Source organism: Chamaea fasciata, unplaced genomic scaffold (assembly GCF_029207755.1).
Source record: "Chamaea fasciata isolate MVZ Bird 193981 ecotype frontalis unplaced genomic scaffold, bChaFas1.0.hap1 SCAF_3, whole genome shotgun sequence".
Taxonomy (NCBI): domain Eukaryota; kingdom Metazoa; phylum Chordata; class Aves; order Passeriformes; family Sylviidae; genus Chamaea; species Chamaea fasciata.
The window spans coordinates 113598373-113613850 of NW_027094088.1; the positions used below are offsets into that span (position 1 = coordinate 113598373).

Below are 15478 nucleotides of genomic sequence, written 5' to 3' on the forward strand. Positions count from 1 at the left end.
GGACGGGCGCGGGTTCGGCATCGGCGAGCTGGTGTGGGGCAAGCTGCGCGGCTTCTCGTGGTGGCCCGGCCGCATCGTGTCCTGGTGGATGACCGGCCGCAGCCGCGCCGCCGAGGGCACCCGCTGGGTCATGTGGTTCGGCGACGGCAAGTTCTCGGTGGTAAGTGACGCCCGGGGGGGACACGCGGGAGCCCTGCCCCGGGTGTGTCCCCACGGCCGCCTCCCGTCCCGTCCCGTCCCCAGGTGTGCGTGGAGAAGCTGCTGCCCCTGAGCTCCTTTGCCAGCGCCTTCCACCAGGCCACCTACAACAAGCAGCCCATGTACCGCAAGGCCATCTACGAGGTGCTGCAGGTGAGCGGGGACGCGTCCCGGGGCCAGCAGCAGCTGCCTCTCCACCCTGCCAGGACCCGGCCCTGCCTCCCCTCTGGCCCCACCTGGGGGTCTCTAAGAAGGCATGGGGGTCTGGGGGACCCCTAAGAACATTTGTGGGGCACTCTCTAAGGAAGTCCCAGGCAGAGGTGTGAGGGGTTCTGGGGGTCTCTGCGGCTCACGCCCTTCAGGGCATCTCTCAGCACTGCTGGGGGGGTCTTTCAGGGGGGAATCTGGGCTCTGGGGGCTCTCAGCACTGCTGGGGGGGTCTTTCAGGGGGGAATCTGGGCTCTGGGGGCTCTCAGCACTGCTGGGGGGGTCTTTCAGGGGGGAATCTGGGCTCTGGGAGCTCTCAGCACTGCTGGGGGGGTCTCTCAGGGGGGAATCTGGGCTCTGGGGGCTCTCAGCACTGCTGGGGGGGTCTTTCAGGGGGGAATCTGGGCTCTGGGGGCTCTCAGCACTGCTGGGGGGGTCTCTCAGGGGGGAATCTGGGCTCTGGGAGCTCTCAGCACTGCTGGGGGGGTCTCTCAGGGGGGAATCTGGGCTCTGGGGGCTCTCAGCACTGCTGGGGGGGTCTTTCAGGGGGGAATCTGGGCTTTGGGGGCTCTCAGCAGTGCTGGGGGTCTCTTGTGGAGGTTCCTGACCATGTAGGTTGCCCCGAGGCCAGGGCCTGCCTGGTTGGGCAGTGTGGGAGCAGCCGGGGTGGCCCGAGGTTGGGGACGCCCCCGTGGGGTGGGTGACACCTGTACCCCTGCAGGTGGCCAGCAGCCGGGCCGGGAAGATCTTCCCCGCGTGCCCCGAGAACGACGAGACGGACACGTCCAAGGTGGTGGAGATCCAGAACAAGCAGATGATCGAGTGGGCCCTGGGCGGCTTCCAGCCCTCCGGCCCCAAGGGGCTGGAGCCCCCCGAAGGTGAGGCCCTGGGACACTTCCCCAGGGGGCTCTGGGGACACTCAGCTCTGGGAGGGACGGGCCTGTGGGCTGGGATGTCCCAGGGGGGTTGGGACCCTGCTGGGGGGACCCTGGCGGTGGGATTTGATGGGAGGACCCCGCTGACGCCCCCCCGGTCCCGCAGAGGAGAGGAACCCCTACAAAGAAGTTTACACGGAGATGTGGGTGGAGCCCGAAGCAGCCGCCTACGCACCGCCCCCACCCGCCAAAAAACCCCGGAAAAGCACAACCCAGGAGAAGCCCAAGGTCAAGGAGATCATCGACGAGCGCACCCGAGGTACCCCCGGGGGCTGGAGGTGCCCCCGTGCCCCCCACTCCTCTCTCGGGGGGGTTTGGCCAGGCTCACTGTGGGGGTGAGGGGACAAGAGCTGCTCCAGGCTTCTCCCCCCCGGGGTCCTTCCCTCCCTTCACCCCACACACGAGGGGACTGACCCTAACCCTGACCCCACTCCTCCCCCAGAGCGGCTGGTGTACGAGGTCCGGCAGAAGTGCAGGAACATCGAAGGTGAGTGTGGGGCTGGGGCGCGTCCTGCACCCACGCTATGGGCTGGCCTGGGGGTCTGTCCCTCCCTGCCTGGGCATCTTGGGGCAGAGGGGCACACAGGGGTGTGGGGGCAGCTCAAGGAGGGAAGGCCAGGCTTGTCCCACCCCCCTCAGCCCGGCTGGCAGCAGGGACAGCAGCTGTGATGTGGCAGCGGCCCACCCTGGGTGGTGGCAGGGATCCCCAGGACACTGCCTGGGGCTGGAGGGCAGTGGGAGTCCTGCCTGCTGCTCCCGGGGCTGGTCCCCAGCTCTGGTGTGACCCCAGCACGGGGTGAGTGTGTCCTGGGGGCTGCAGGGCAGGGGTCGGGGTGTCCCCACGCTGGGCTGGGGTGCCAGGGTGACGTGTCCCCTTCTCCCCCAGACATCTGCATCTCCTGCGGCAGCCTCAACGTCACCCTGGAGCACCCTCTGTTCATCGGGGGCATGTGCCAAAACTGCAAGGTACGGTGTGCTGCCGGGCCAGGGGGGTGTCACAGGCTGCCCCGGCCTGTCCCGGGGTCCCCAGTGTCCCCGCAGTGACACCCTGGCTGTCCCCAGAACTGCTTTCTGGAGTGCGCCTACCAGTACGACGACGATGGGTACCAGTCCTACTGCACCATCTGCTGCGGCGGCCGCGAGGTGCTCATGTGCGGCAACAACAACTGCTGCAGGTGTGGGGCTGGGGGGCTGCAGGTGTGGGGCTGGGGGGCTGCAGGTGTGGGGCAGAGGGGCTGCAGGTGTGGGGCAGGGGGGCTGCAGGTGTGGGGCTGGGTGTGCCACGGGGCTGGGGGAGAACCAGGCATCTTTTGCTGGGGCCCCTCTCCTGTCTGCCACGAGGCTGGGCAAATTTGGTGTTGCCACGTTCTTGCCACGTGGTTTTGGTGATGCCGGTCCTGGTGTGGCACTGGGGAGGTTTGCTGATGTCCCAGTCTCGGTCGGGGCCTGGGAAGGTTTGGTGATGCCACAGCCTTGGCACAGGAGTTCAGCGGTGCCGGTCCTGTTCGGGGCTGGGATGTTTTGGCGATGCCGTGGTCTGTGGCACAGGAGCAGGCGGGTATGGTGATGCCAGAGCTGGCGTGGCACTGGGAGGTTCTGGTGGTGCCACCATCCCTGTGTGGGGCTTTGATGTCCCACCACCGTGGTCGGTGATGCCAGTCCTGTGTGCGGTTCTGGTGATGCCAAGGCCTGGTGTGGAAGTTGTTGGGTGATGTCATTAAGGAAGCGTCCCAGTCGGAGCATTCCTGTTCCTCCGGGGCTGTGACACTCCCGGTGTGACCCCCGGAGCCCCATGCCCAGTCAGAGCCCAGGTTTCCAACGGCGGTCTCACGTGTCCTGTTGAGTGAAGCCGTTCATTTCCGGCACAGAGATACAAACGGTGCCGCCGAGGAGGGATCCCAGCCAAAGAACCCCTCGGTTTTATCCTCTCCGTGTCCCCCCCTACAAGTCTCACCGTTCCTCCAGGCTCCTCAGCTCATCCTTGCGCCTGGCTGGCAGGCAGCTCTCTTTATCTCCTTTGTTACCTTATCCCGACCCCTGCTGTGGCACTGTGTCTGTTCCCCGGGCCGGGTCACCCTTCCTCGTCCTCCTCGGCATTCCAAAGCTCAGCAGTTCACCTCAGCTCAACCTCTGCAGCTCAGTCTGCGTTTCAGACCCACTGCCCGGCCCAGGTCTATTCGCCTCAGCACCAGGCTGGGATATTTTGTGATGCCTCAGCCCTCGTGTGGAGCTAGAGAGGTTTTGGCAGTGCCACAGACCTGGCGTGGGGAATTCTGGTGGTGCTTCAGTCCCGGTGTAGGAATTCCGCGATGCCAGTCCTGGTTTGGGAGGATTTGTGATGTCCCAGTACAGGACTGGAAAGATTTTCATGGAGCCACATTCCTGCCGTGGCCTGTTGGCGATGCCAGTCCTGGTTTGGGACTGGGATAGTTTATTGACGCCACAGTCCTCGTGTGTAGGGTTGGGAGGTTTTGGTGATGTTGTGGTCCAGGTGTGGGATTGTGGGAGTTTTGGCAGTGCCCTGGTCCTGCCTGGATGGAGCTGGGAAGTCTTGGTGATGCCACCATAGTCCTGCCATGGGGATTGGGTGATGCCAGCTGTGATTTGAGACTGGGACGTTTTGGTGGTGCCTCAGTTTGTGGGGTTGGGGGAAGGTTTGGTAATGCCCTAGACTGGACGTGGCGTGGTCCTGCCATGGAGTTTTGGGTGACGCCAGTCCAGGGCTTTGGAGATTTTGGCAGTGACAAGATGCTGCAGGGCTGGGGGAGGTTCTGGCAATGCTCTAGTGCTGCTGTGGAGCTCCGTAGTTCTGCTGGTGTCCCAGGTCTGCCGTGGGATTGAGGTTTTCATGTTGAGGCTTTTGGTGATGCCACAGGCCTGCCGTGGGGTTTGGGGCAATGCCGGTCCTGGTTTGAAGTGATGAGGTTTTGGTGATGCCACAGGCCTGCCGTGGGGTTTGGGGCAATGCCGGTCCTGGTTTGAAGTGATGAGGTTTTGGTGATGCCACAGGCCTGCCGTGGGGTTTGGGGCAGTGCCAGTTCTGGTTTGAAGTGATGAGGTTTTGGCGATGCCACAGGCCTGCCGTGGGGTTTGGGGTGATGCCAGTTCTGGTTTGAGGTGCTGAGGTTTTGGTGATGCCACAGGCCTGCCGTGGGGTTTGGGGTGATGCCAGTTCTGGTTTGAGGTGCTGAGGTTTTGGTGATGCCACAGGCGTGCCCTGGGGCTGGGGCCATGCCTGGGAAAGGCCACGGACCGCGGCTGTGTGTGGGCAGATCCGTGGGACCCCAGCGGGTGACACTCCGGCTGGAGCTGGGTGGATCCCGGTGGTGTCACCGCCCTGGCACGAGCCCCGCTGCTGACCCCGGCTCCCACCTGCGCCAGGTGCTTCTGTGTGGAGTGCGTGGACCTGCTGGTGGGCCCGGGGGCAGCGCAGGCGGCCATCAAGGAGGACCCCTGGAACTGCTACATGTGCGGCCACAAGGGCGTCTACGGGCTGCTGCGGCGGCGGGAGGACTGGCCCTCGCGCCTGCAGATGTTCTTCGCCAACAACCACGACCAGGAGTTTGTGAGTGCCCCGTCCCTGCTGCCCCCCATCCCCTCCCTACTGCCCCTATCCCCTCCCTGCTGCCCCCATCCCTGTCCCTGCTGTCCCCAGCCCCGTCCCTGCTGCCCCCCAGCCTGTCCCTGCTGCCCCCATCCCCTCCCTACTGCCCCTATCCCCTCCCTGCTGCCCCCATCCCCTCCCTGCTGTCCCCAGCCCCGTCCCTGCTGCCCCCCAGCCTGTCCCTGCTGCCCCCATCCCCTCCCTGCTGCCCCCATCCCCTCCCTGCTGCCCCCATCCCCTCCCTGCTGTCCCCAGCCCTGTCCCTGCTGTCCCCAGCCCTGTCCCTGCTGTCCCCATCCCCTCCCTGCTGCCCCCATCCCCTCCCTGCTGTCCCCATCCCCTCCCTGCTGTCCCCAGCCCTGTCCCTGCTGTCCCCAGCCCTGTCCCTGCTGTCCCCATCCCCTCCCTGCTGACCCATCCCCGTGGTTTCCAGGACCCCCCCAAGGTGTACCCGCCGGTGCCGGCTGAGAAGAGGAAGCCCATCCGGGTGCTGTCGCTCTTCGATGGCATCGCCACAGGTGGGTGGGGGTCCCTGGCCCCGTGGGCCTTGCAGGGCTCCCCCCGGGGCGTGTGTGGGGCTGGATTGCGGGCGTGAGAGCAGGTCCCAGGCCACAGGGTGTGTGTGTGACACCAAGGCAGACATTGAACTTGTCCCTTATTGCTTTGTTGTTTGCCTTAAGTAACGCCCGTGAGTCAACCAAAAACCAATGTTCGGGTGACCTTGGCCAGTGCATCGGGCTTGGGGACCGTTTGTTTAATCCAGAGAAGCCTTTCTCAACCTGCTTGGTCAGACTGCCAGGCTGGCAATACCAAAAAACATCTCTGCAGATCGTTCACAATTCATTGCAAATCCCACTGAGGGATGGGGGCGTCTGGACCAAGTTTCTCCCTGAAGCACCCAATGGACCTCAGGAATTGGAAATCTTTGGCTCATGAATTTCTGCATAATATTTGAAAATGAATTTCTGCATGATATTTGAGCTTCCTGGGTCAAAGCAAATTAAGAACAAAATTGCAGATGTCACTCCAAGTCGCACTTTGTACAAAAATGCGACATCCTGGTGCAATTTCACCACCTTTCCCGTGGCCTCAAGCCAAAGGCAGTGCCCTCCTGAGGGTCACTGCCTGTCAGAACAGAAAACCTGGTATTCTCAGCACCCAGGGTTGCAGCAGGTGTGGGCAGAGCCGTGGGTGTTCCCGAGGGCAGCCCCCGTTGTCATCTCCACCCCTGGGCTCCCACACTAGAGGGGAGCAGGAAGGGGGGCAGCCCTGGGGGGTGGCGCAGGTGGGGACGGGGCTCATGGCCGCTCCCCACGGCTCCCTGCAGGCTTGCTGGTGCTGAAGGACCTGGGCATCCAGGTGGACAGGTACATCGCCTCCGAGGTGTGCGAGGACTCCATCACCGTGGGCATGGTGAGGCACCAGGGCAAGATCATGTACGTCGGGGACGTCCGCAATGTCACCCAGAAACACGTACGTCCCCTGCTGTCCCCTGCTCCCACCTCCTGAGCCCCTCCCTGCCAGCACCCCAGCCCCCCCCAGGGCTGCCAGAGCTCCAGTAGCGTTTGGACAGCACTCCCAGGGCCCAGGGTGGGAGTGCCAGGGTGTCCTGTGCGTGGCCAGGAGGAGGACTCAATGTCCTGCTGGGTCCCTTCCCACTCCAGGAGCTCGGCCACCGTCGGGCCCCCTGTCCCCCAGGCTGTGGCAGCACCTGGCTCACCTGAGGTCTCCTCTCTCTCTTGCAGATACAGGAGTGGGGCCCCTTTGATCTGGTGATTGGGGGCAGCCCCTGCAACGACCTGTCCATCGTCAACCCGGCCAGGAAGGGTCTCTACGGTAGGAGAGGGCTGGGGCTCCCCAGGGGTGGGGCTGGCCCCCCAGGGCTGACAGAGACCCCCAGCCCTTAGCCCAGCCCCTCCTCTCTCCCCCCCAGAGGGCACTGGGCGCCTCTTCTTCGAGTTCTACCGCCTGCTCCACGAAGCCCGGCCCAAGGAGGGCGACGACCGGCCCTTCTTCTGGCTCTTTGAGAACGTGGTGGCCATGGGGGTGAGCGACAAGAGGGACATCTCGCGCTTCCTGGAGGTTAGTGCCCGCCTGGGGTCACCCCACTGCGGCCCCCGGGACCCCCAGCTCCCACCCCCGCAGCCAGGGGGGCTGCCCGGCCTCGCTGACCTTTCCCCTCTCCCTCCCTCAGTCCAATCCCGTCATGATTGATGCCAAAGAAGTGTCTGCAGCGCACCGGGCACGGTACTTCTGGGGGAACCTGCCCGGCATGAACAGGTAGGTGAGAGCAGCCCAAAGCTGAGCCCCTGGCCTGGCTCTGGGAGGGTGGGCTGCACTCCTGGCTCCTCCCTCAGCCCCGATGTGGCCCTGGGGATCCCCTGGCTCTGGTCAGTGCTGGGCGAGAGCAGGAGTCTCGCAAAGAGGTGATGGCACACCCTAAAAAGCTGTGGTGCTTCTCCCATGGGGGTGGCTGGTCCTGTCCCGGCTCTCTTGTGCTGGAGGGGTGGCACTGAGCTGTCCCCTGTGTCCCTCTTGGGTGTCGCCCAGGGTGGCCCGCGGCCAGTGGCCACGGATGGGCTCCCCCGGGAATTGGCTGCTTCTTGCCCGTCACCTGCCGCAGACCCCCAAAACAGCCGTGGCCACCTTGTGAGCCCCTCAAACCCCGGCTGGAGACCTGCCCTGTGCCCACGCTGGGGGACAGTATGGGGACACAGCGCTGCCACCCCCTGCCCACCATCTCTCCCCCACCAGGCCACTGGCGTCCACCGTCAACGATAAGCTGGAGCTGCAGGAGTGCCTGGAGCACGGCAGGATAGCAAAGGTCAGCCAGGGCTGGGTGCTGAGGAGGTGCCTGGAGGGGCAGCAGGGGGGTTCCAGTGCTCTCAGCAGCAGGCCCGGGCTCCCTGGGGCGCAGGCTGGGGCTTTCAGGAGGGATGGATCAGTGGGGGCTCCCAGGGTGGGAGTCTGGAGTGTGCCGGGGGCTCCATCCCACCCCAGCCTGACCAGCCCGTGCCTCTTGCAGTTCAGCAAAGTGCGAACCATCACCACTCGCTCCAACTCCATCAAGCAGGGCAAGGACCAGCACTTCCCCGTGTTCATGAACGAGAAGGAGGACATCCTGTGGTGCACGGAGATGGAGAGGTAACACCGGGGGCGCCGGGCGGGGCCGGCCGCACTGGGGCCCGCCCAGGGCACGCCCGTGATCCCTCCCCATGCCCGTGTCCCTCCCGCAGGGTCTTCGGCTTCCCCGTGCACTACACGGACGTGTCCAACATGAGCCGCCTGGCCCGGCAGAGACTGCTCGGCAGGTCCTGGAGCGTGCCGGTGATCCGCCACCTCTTCGCGCCCCTGAAGGAATACTTTGCCTGCGTTTAGAGATGAGCAGGGACTGGTCACACACGGAGCGAGTCGGAAACAAACCCATCCACGCCAAGAGAAGTGAACACACGGAATGAGAGAAGAGTCAGCACCCAGAAGAGAGACGGGATTTCGCAGCCCGACGGGAACCCAGCACACGTCTCCCCGAGCGAAAGGGGTCGGTGTCCTCTCCGGAATTTCCCAGGATCAGCTTTAGCTATTTAAAAAAAAAAAAAAAAACAAACGAAAAACCACAGGAAGCAAACAAACGACGAAGCCGGCAAACGCAAACAAACAGCGACGAAACAGAAAAAAAAAAGGAAAAAAAAAAAAAAGAAAAAGAAAAGAAACCAAAACCTTTTTTTTTTTTTTTTCTTTTTTTTTTTTTTTTCTTTTTTTTTCCGGGTAACCTTTTTTTAATTTTCCGCTCTTTTCTGGCTGGGTTTTCCTGTCGGTTTGGTTTCCACTTCTCGGAGCAGCGGGCGCAGAGACGAGACGCCGTCAGCCAGCGCCGCTCTCGGAGAGGGGGAAACGGCAGCAGGGAAAGCCCAGTCGGGAGAGAGGCGGAGGCAAAGGAGACCCGCTCTGCTCCGAGACCCGCTCCGAGACCACTCCGCTCCGTCCGCGCCAGCGCCCGGCCGGCCCGGCCCCGGCCCCGGCGGCTGAGCCTCGCTCTGTTCCACCAGCACCGCTCTCCGGTGACATGGAGCCGACCCGGCAGGGAGGCCGGGAACACACACACCACACACACACCTTTTCTACAGTATTTTGGGTGCCTACCACATGGAAACCTTGAAGAGAGCAGATCCTAGAAGCCGCTGTTACCTCTTGTTTACAGTTTATATATATATGATAGATATGAGATATAGATATATATATATATAAAAGGTACTGTTACTACTGTACAACCTGACTTCATAATGGTGCTTTACACAGCGGGGTGAGTCGAGACATCAGCTTCCACGTTGCCTTACGTGCCGGGCCTTTCCGAGCGAGCGGCAGGGCCGGGGCGGCCGGGCGGAAGCGTCTCCATCCCGAGTCATGCAATAACCTTTTTCTGTCCCGAACGGAAGCGCCTCGGCGGTGTCCCCCCTGCCCCGCCGGCGTCACCCCACAGCGTACTGGTGCTCTTCTGCGTACGTGGCGTCCGGCGGGGCCGGTGCCGGGCGTCTCCCCGTGCCCCGGCCGTGCCCCTGCCCTCCGGGGCGGCGTGGGGCACGGTGCTGCGGACAGGCCCTGGCCGAGGGCGGTGGCGAGGACGCCGGCGGGGCAGGGGGGACGGAGCGGTGCCGGAGCGCGGCCGGGGCGTTTCCGGCATGGCACGGGGATGGCTGCGGGTCCCGGACCCTGGTGCTACATCCGCGGGGCCGGGCTGGCGGCAGGAGGGCGATGCCCCGGCGAGCCGGGACGGGACCCCGGCGGTGTCACCGCGGCCGCCGGGCCATCGCTCCCCTGCCCCGCGCGTGGTTTGGAGCGAGCGTGTCCCCTCGGCGCCCCGCTGGGGTGACGGGTGCCCGCGGGGACACCGGTGGCGATACCGGTGGCGATGTCGGTGGCGGTGTCGGTGGCGGTGTCGGTGGTGGCGGCGGCCCCGGCCGTGGGGAGCCGCGGTGTGACGGAGCGCGGGCAGGTGCTGGCAGTGCGGTGGATGGTGCTACCGGTCTGGCGGCCGCGGTGCCGCGGGGTCCGGCCCGGTGCAGCCCCGGTGCCCGCGGGGCGGCCGGACCCGGCGTGGCAGGGACTGGTGCTAGGGCGCGGGGAGGCTCCCGGGGGGCCCGTCGCTGTCTCTTCTCTAACTGTGAAAGGTGCGGGTTCCGGGGCCGCGCTCGCTGCGGGGTGCTGGCTAATGGCAGCGAGCCGCGGCCCGCGCGCTCCCAGCTGCTGGGGCCGGCGAGGGGCGGCCGCGGGGCCCCCACCTCCCCTCCCTCCTGGTGCTACTGGGGGCTCGGGGGCCCCTCTGGGTGCGGGGGGCATGGGCAGCTGGGCAGGCACGGGCGGCCGCGGTGGGGGCACCGCGGGGCCTGGCTTTGCCGGGGAGTGAAGGTGATGAGGCGGGAGGGCGCCGGCCCCGGGCTCCTGCTCGCTCCCGGGGCTGGATGGCACAGGATGGCACAGGACCACCGCACCGGGCGCTGGTCCTGCCTGCTGCTGTCTGAGCCCGTGTGGCCCCACGACCCCGTCTGTGGGGCTGACGTGGCCCCGGGCGTCCTGTGCGGGGCACTGCGGGTCCTGCATGGCCCTGCGGCACCGCTGCAGGCCCTGCATGGCTCCGTGCCGCTGGCTGTGGGTCCTGCATTGATCCACAGCGCTGGCTGTGGGTCCTGCACAGCCCCACAGGCCTGGGTTCAAGCGCTGCGTGGCCCTGCAGCGCTGTCTGCAAGCCCTGCAATGCTGATTGCAGGCCCTGCGTGGCCTCGCCGCGGCAAACGCGGGTCCTGCGTGGCCCCACAGCATCGTCTGTGGGTCCTGCATGGCCCTGTGGCACTGGGTGCTGATCCTGCATGGCCTTGAGGTGCTGGGTGCTGGTCCTGCACGGCCCTGCAACGTTGTTGGCAGGTCCTGCACGGCTCTGTGGCACTGGGTGCACGGTCCTGCAGCTCTGGGTGCTGGTCCCGCACAGCCCTGCGGCGCTGGGTGCTGACCCTGCACGCTCCCGCAGCTCTGGGTGCTGACCCCGCGTGGCCCTGCAGCTCCGGGGGCCGGCGCTGCCCCGTCCTGAGGCGCCGTCGGCGGGTTCTGCAGGGCCACGTGCTGGGTGTGGGGGTCCCAGCGGACCCCCGGGGCCGCCCCGGCTCAGCCCGGCCCTGCAGCGCTTCCTGGGACCCCCCCTGGCCCTGCTGCACCTTTGGGGGCTGGGTCCCAGCAGGTGCTGCGGTGTTGGGGCCGGCCTGGCACGGCGCCGGTGCCGGTGGGAAGCGGGTTCCTGCTGGGAACAGGTGCCGGCGGCGGTGGGGGGACCGTGGGGATGCCTGGGGCAAGAAGAGTTCAGTTTTTAACGTACCCGACTCACGTCTTTTTTTAAAAAACAACCAGACAAATTCTGTTGCACAGCCCTAGATGAATAACTCAAAAAAAAAAAAAAAAACAACACAGAAAGGCCTAAATTCCTTAAGATCCGCCGAGGGAGTGGGGACAAACACGGTGCTAAAACATTTTATTAAAAATATATATTGTTAAATTAAGTCTGCTGTCTGGACAATGACTGTTTTGTTTCTCGTAGTGGAGTTTCAAAGAGCACTATTATTTTACTCTTATATATTATTATTAAAAAAAAAAAAACAAAAAACAAAAAAACAAAAAAGAAAAAAGGCATTTTAACTTTGTACTTGAAAACTAAATGAGAGATTTCATGTGTTTTAGCCTAGACATTGAAGTAGCTGACGCTTAACTATTTGTGGGAATCATGTACTCATCATCCCGAGGAATACGCGCGTAGAGCTGGTACCCTCCTTCCTCCCTTTGATTTGGCTCCGCCGCCACATTCCCGGCGCCGCCGCGGCCGCCCCGGCTGCTCTCCCTCCCCGTTTTCCCCACCCCCCCGAGCCCAAAACCCACCCCCCGGTTTATTTTCTACTTCTCTCTCTCTCTCGGTTCGTTGCCCCCGTTTTTGGTTTTTTTTTTCTGGGTTTTTTTTTGGTTTTGTTTTTGTTTTTTTTTTTTTTGTTGGTTTGTTTTTTTAGGGTCGCTTCTCTATTTATTGCCGCTGAACTGTGCATTTCACGGCCGGAGGTGCCGCGGGCGCCCGGCGCTGTTGTATCTGTGTGAGTATTGCTCGTGACATAGCTGTTCTGAACTAATAAAGGTCAATGCGTGCAGCAGATGTAGAAAGTCTGTCCGTCCCGCTTCCATCCCATCCTCCTTTTCTTTTTTTCTTTGGTGCCCAAGAAGAGTATAATACAGACGAGCTCCTTTCTAATGTACTTGTGCTGGAGAACACTTGAATAAATGTCCTGTTTTGTGCAAAAAAAAAAAAGAGAAAAAAAGAGGAAAAAAAAAAAAGAGAGAAAAAAAAAAACCAAACACCTGTGTGGTTGTGTGGTCTGTCCTGGAGGTGGGGTCCTGGTGCGTGGGGACATCCAGGTGCTGGTGGGGTCCTGGTGGCAGTGGGGCCCTGGCAGGTGGTGGGACTCTGGTGGCTTTGGGGTCTGGGGGGGCAGTGGGGTCCCAGGGCAGGTGCTGAAGTCCAGATGTGTGGGGGGATCCCAGCACCAGTGGTGGTGGGGCCCTGGGGAGCGCTGGGGGTGGTGGGGTCCAGGCGACAGCGGGGTCCCTGCCCTGGGGTGTTTGGGTTCCCGATGAGCAATGGGGTGCCGGGGGGTCCCAGGTGCGGGGGCTGTGGGTTGAGCCCAGCTCCCTTGGGCACCGGGGGGCTGCAGAGCCCCCAGCAGAGTGGGAGCTCCCCATTTCCACCTCGTGAGCTGTGGGTCAGGAAACTGCCTGGCTCAGCTCCTGCCTCAGTTTCCCCTCCGGCTGAGCAGTGCCAGGTGAGATTCCCGGGCCCTCCCCCAGTGCCCGCCCCCAAGGTGATGGGGCCTGGAGCGTGGTCCAGCGTTGGGTTGGTGTGTGGACACGGGGTGGGCAAGCAGCGGCTGGGACTGGTGTGACAGCTTGGGGACCTGTGCTCTGCCGGGGGATGGTGGCCCAGGACACTGTGCCAGGGTCCCCAGGCTGCTGAGGGCCATGCAAACCTCACAAAGGACAAAAAGGCCAAGAGCTGGTGCTGCACCTGGGCTGGGACAACCGCCAGGATCAATCCAGGCTGGGGCATGAAGGGATTCAAGAGCAGCCCTGGGGGAGGAACGTGGTGGGTGGGAGGCTGGACACAGCCCAGCCCAGAACGCCCAGCCCTGGGCTGATCCCCCAGCCCAGCAGGGGCAGCAGCAATGGGGGGACCGTGCCCCCTCTGCCCTGCTCTGGTGACACCCCAGCTGCAGAGCCGCCCCAGCCCTGGGGCCAGGGCTGAGCTAAAGACCACAAGTGTCTGTGTCCAGCACTGTCAGGGCCACAGAGGGGAGGAATTAATGACAGGAAGGTGCTAATTCCAGGCCTGGAAGAGGCAAGATCTGGTCGGCACAACCTGGTTTAACCCGTCCAGACAAAATTTCCCCACCGTGGCAGTGTGTGGAGTGGAGCAAATGCTCATGCACGAGTCAGTCAACCACCCCAGGTCATGGACTGGAGGCAGCTGTGACCACCAGTGGCCACCCAAGCCTCCCAAATATGCCTCGTGGGTTCCTGGAACTGGGACGGGATAAACTGGAACTGCTGCCCAGGTGTGAGGAAGATAAATTCAACGATCACAAACCTCGGGCAAGCTAACAAAGCCTGGGAAGAAGGACGTGCCACTGGGAGTGGACACCAAGAATGAAGAACTCACCAGCCGCAAGGACATTCCGCAGAAGCCCCAAGATAAGGAAGAAATTGATAAAGCCAGCTGGGGTGCGGAGCTGAATCAGCTCCAGCAGGGGAAGGGGTAACCCCAGCAGGGGCAGATTGCCACAACTGACTCATGGCCCAGAGACATGAAAAGTTACCAATCCAAAAGGAAAGTAACACTGAGCACGGGGCTAATTAGCCAAAGAGGAACAGGGCATGTTAAACCAATGGAAGGTAGACTACTAATTAATAAGAGAACTGCATAACTTGTAGCCAGTGACACTAATTCCTTTGTTGGCTAAAATGTATAAAAGTGAGGAGATTTGATAGCTGGGACAGAGCTTTGTGGGTTTCCCCCCCAGCCCCCTTTCTGTGCAGAGCTACGAACCAGGTCCCCCACCCCACCAGAGGAGGCCGGGGTGAAGAAGGAGCAGGGGGACACTGCTGGATCCACAGGTGGGACTCTCTCTCTCTCCCCACTTTTCCATTTCTTTCTATCTACCTCGCATTTATTATTAAGTAAAATCCGTATTGTTGACTTTGGCATAGGCTCTCATTTGCAACTTAATTCAGGCAGAAGCATCTCTCATTAATTGGATCTTAACAGGGCCAAACAGCACGAGGGCCTGGAGCTGCTGGAGAGAGTCCAGAGGAGGCACGGAGCTGCTGCAGGGCTGGAGCCAGGCTGGGAGAGTTGGGGGTGCTCACCTGGACAGGAGAAGCTCCAGGGAGAGCTGAGCCCCTGGCAGGGCCTAAAGGGGCTCCAGGAGAGCTGCAGAGGGACTGGGGACAAGGGATGGAGGGACGGGACACAGGGAATGGCTTCCCACTGCCAGAGGGCAGGGCTGGATGGGAGATTGGGCAGGAATTGTTCCCTGGCAGGGTGGGCAGGCCCTGGCACAGCTGTGGCTGCCCCTGGATCCCTGGCAGTGCCCAAGGCCGGGTTGGACACTGGGGCTTGGAGCAACCTGGGACAGCAGGAGGTGGCCCTGCCATGGCAGGGGTGGCACTGGGTGGGGTTTAAGGTCCCTTCCCACACGGGTCTGTGTCTGTGATGACCAAAGGTGTGCACACCTGTCCCTGTGCCCAAGGGCAGTGCTGCTGCAGCGGGACCGAGCCCGGCTGGAGCAGGGACCAACAGGGACAGGACAGGGACAAATGCCACATGCTGCCCTGGGGAAGGAAGAGCCCCTGGCGGTGACATGGGCTGGGGCAGCTCTGTGGGAAGGACCTGGGGGTCCTGGCAGGGACGGGAGGAACGTGTGCCCCCAGTGCCCCGAACACAGCAAAGCCCCAGAGACACCGAAGTGCTCAGTGCTCCTGGCAGGGTCTGGCAGTGCCTGAGGCCAGGGCGGCACAACAGGGACGGGATAATGGGAAGGGGTGGGATAATGGGATGGGAAGTGGACATTAGGATGGGGATGAAGCAGGAGGTCCCCCCAGCCCCGTGTCCCCACTGCAGCACCAGCTCCAGCACCACAGGCCGAGGGCCACACCCGTCACTCCAGGCGTCCGGTGCCACCAGCCCGCCAGGCGGCTCACAGGGGAGGGAATGGGGACAGCAGCGCCGCGTCCTGTCACCACACCTCGGGAGCCTGAGGCCACTGAGATGGGCGGCGCCAAGGGCTCCTGGGGGCCGCCAGGGCAGGCCGGGGGACACTGGGCTGGCAGCTGACGGGATGTACTGGGCTGTGCTGGGCACTGCCGGGTGTTCCTGGGCGCTGCTGGGCTTCACTGGGCATTCCTGCACGTACCGGGCTGCCCCGGGCACTCCTTGTCACCGGGCTGCGCTGGGAGG

At 63.1% G+C, this 15478-nt stretch overlaps 1 protein-coding gene across 3 annotated transcripts in view; it reads left to right on the top strand.

The window, feature by feature from the left end:
* The window catches only part of DNMT3A (DNA methyltransferase 3 alpha), a 35021-nt gene extending 26366 nt beyond the window's left edge, over window positions 1-8655 (top strand). For all 3 annotated transcript variants that reach the window (XM_066180196.1, XM_066180194.1, XM_066180195.1), the window contains exons 8-23: window positions 2-160; window positions 244-351; window positions 1127-1283; window positions 1447-1599; window positions 1783-1827; window positions 2227-2306; window positions 2403-2515; window positions 4722-4905; window positions 5378-5462; window positions 6272-6417; window positions 6690-6780; window positions 6878-7026; window positions 7139-7224; window positions 7699-7768; window positions 7970-8088; window positions 8181-8655. In XM_066180196.1, the coding sequence (XP_066036293.1) occupies window positions 2-160; window positions 244-351; window positions 1127-1283; window positions 1447-1599; window positions 1783-1827; window positions 2227-2306; window positions 2403-2515; window positions 4722-4905; window positions 5378-5462; window positions 6272-6417; window positions 6690-6780; window positions 6878-7026; window positions 7139-7224; window positions 7699-7768; window positions 7970-8088; window positions 8181-8322 (1887 nt within the window). In that variant the 3' untranslated portion in view covers window positions 8323-8655. The remainder of the gene's footprint in view (window position 1; window positions 161-243; window positions 352-1126; window positions 1284-1446; window positions 1600-1782; window positions 1828-2226; window positions 2307-2402; window positions 2516-4721; window positions 4906-5377; window positions 5463-6271; window positions 6418-6689; window positions 6781-6877; window positions 7027-7138; window positions 7225-7698; window positions 7769-7969; window positions 8089-8180) is intronic.
* Window positions 8656-15478: the final 6823 nt, after the last annotated feature.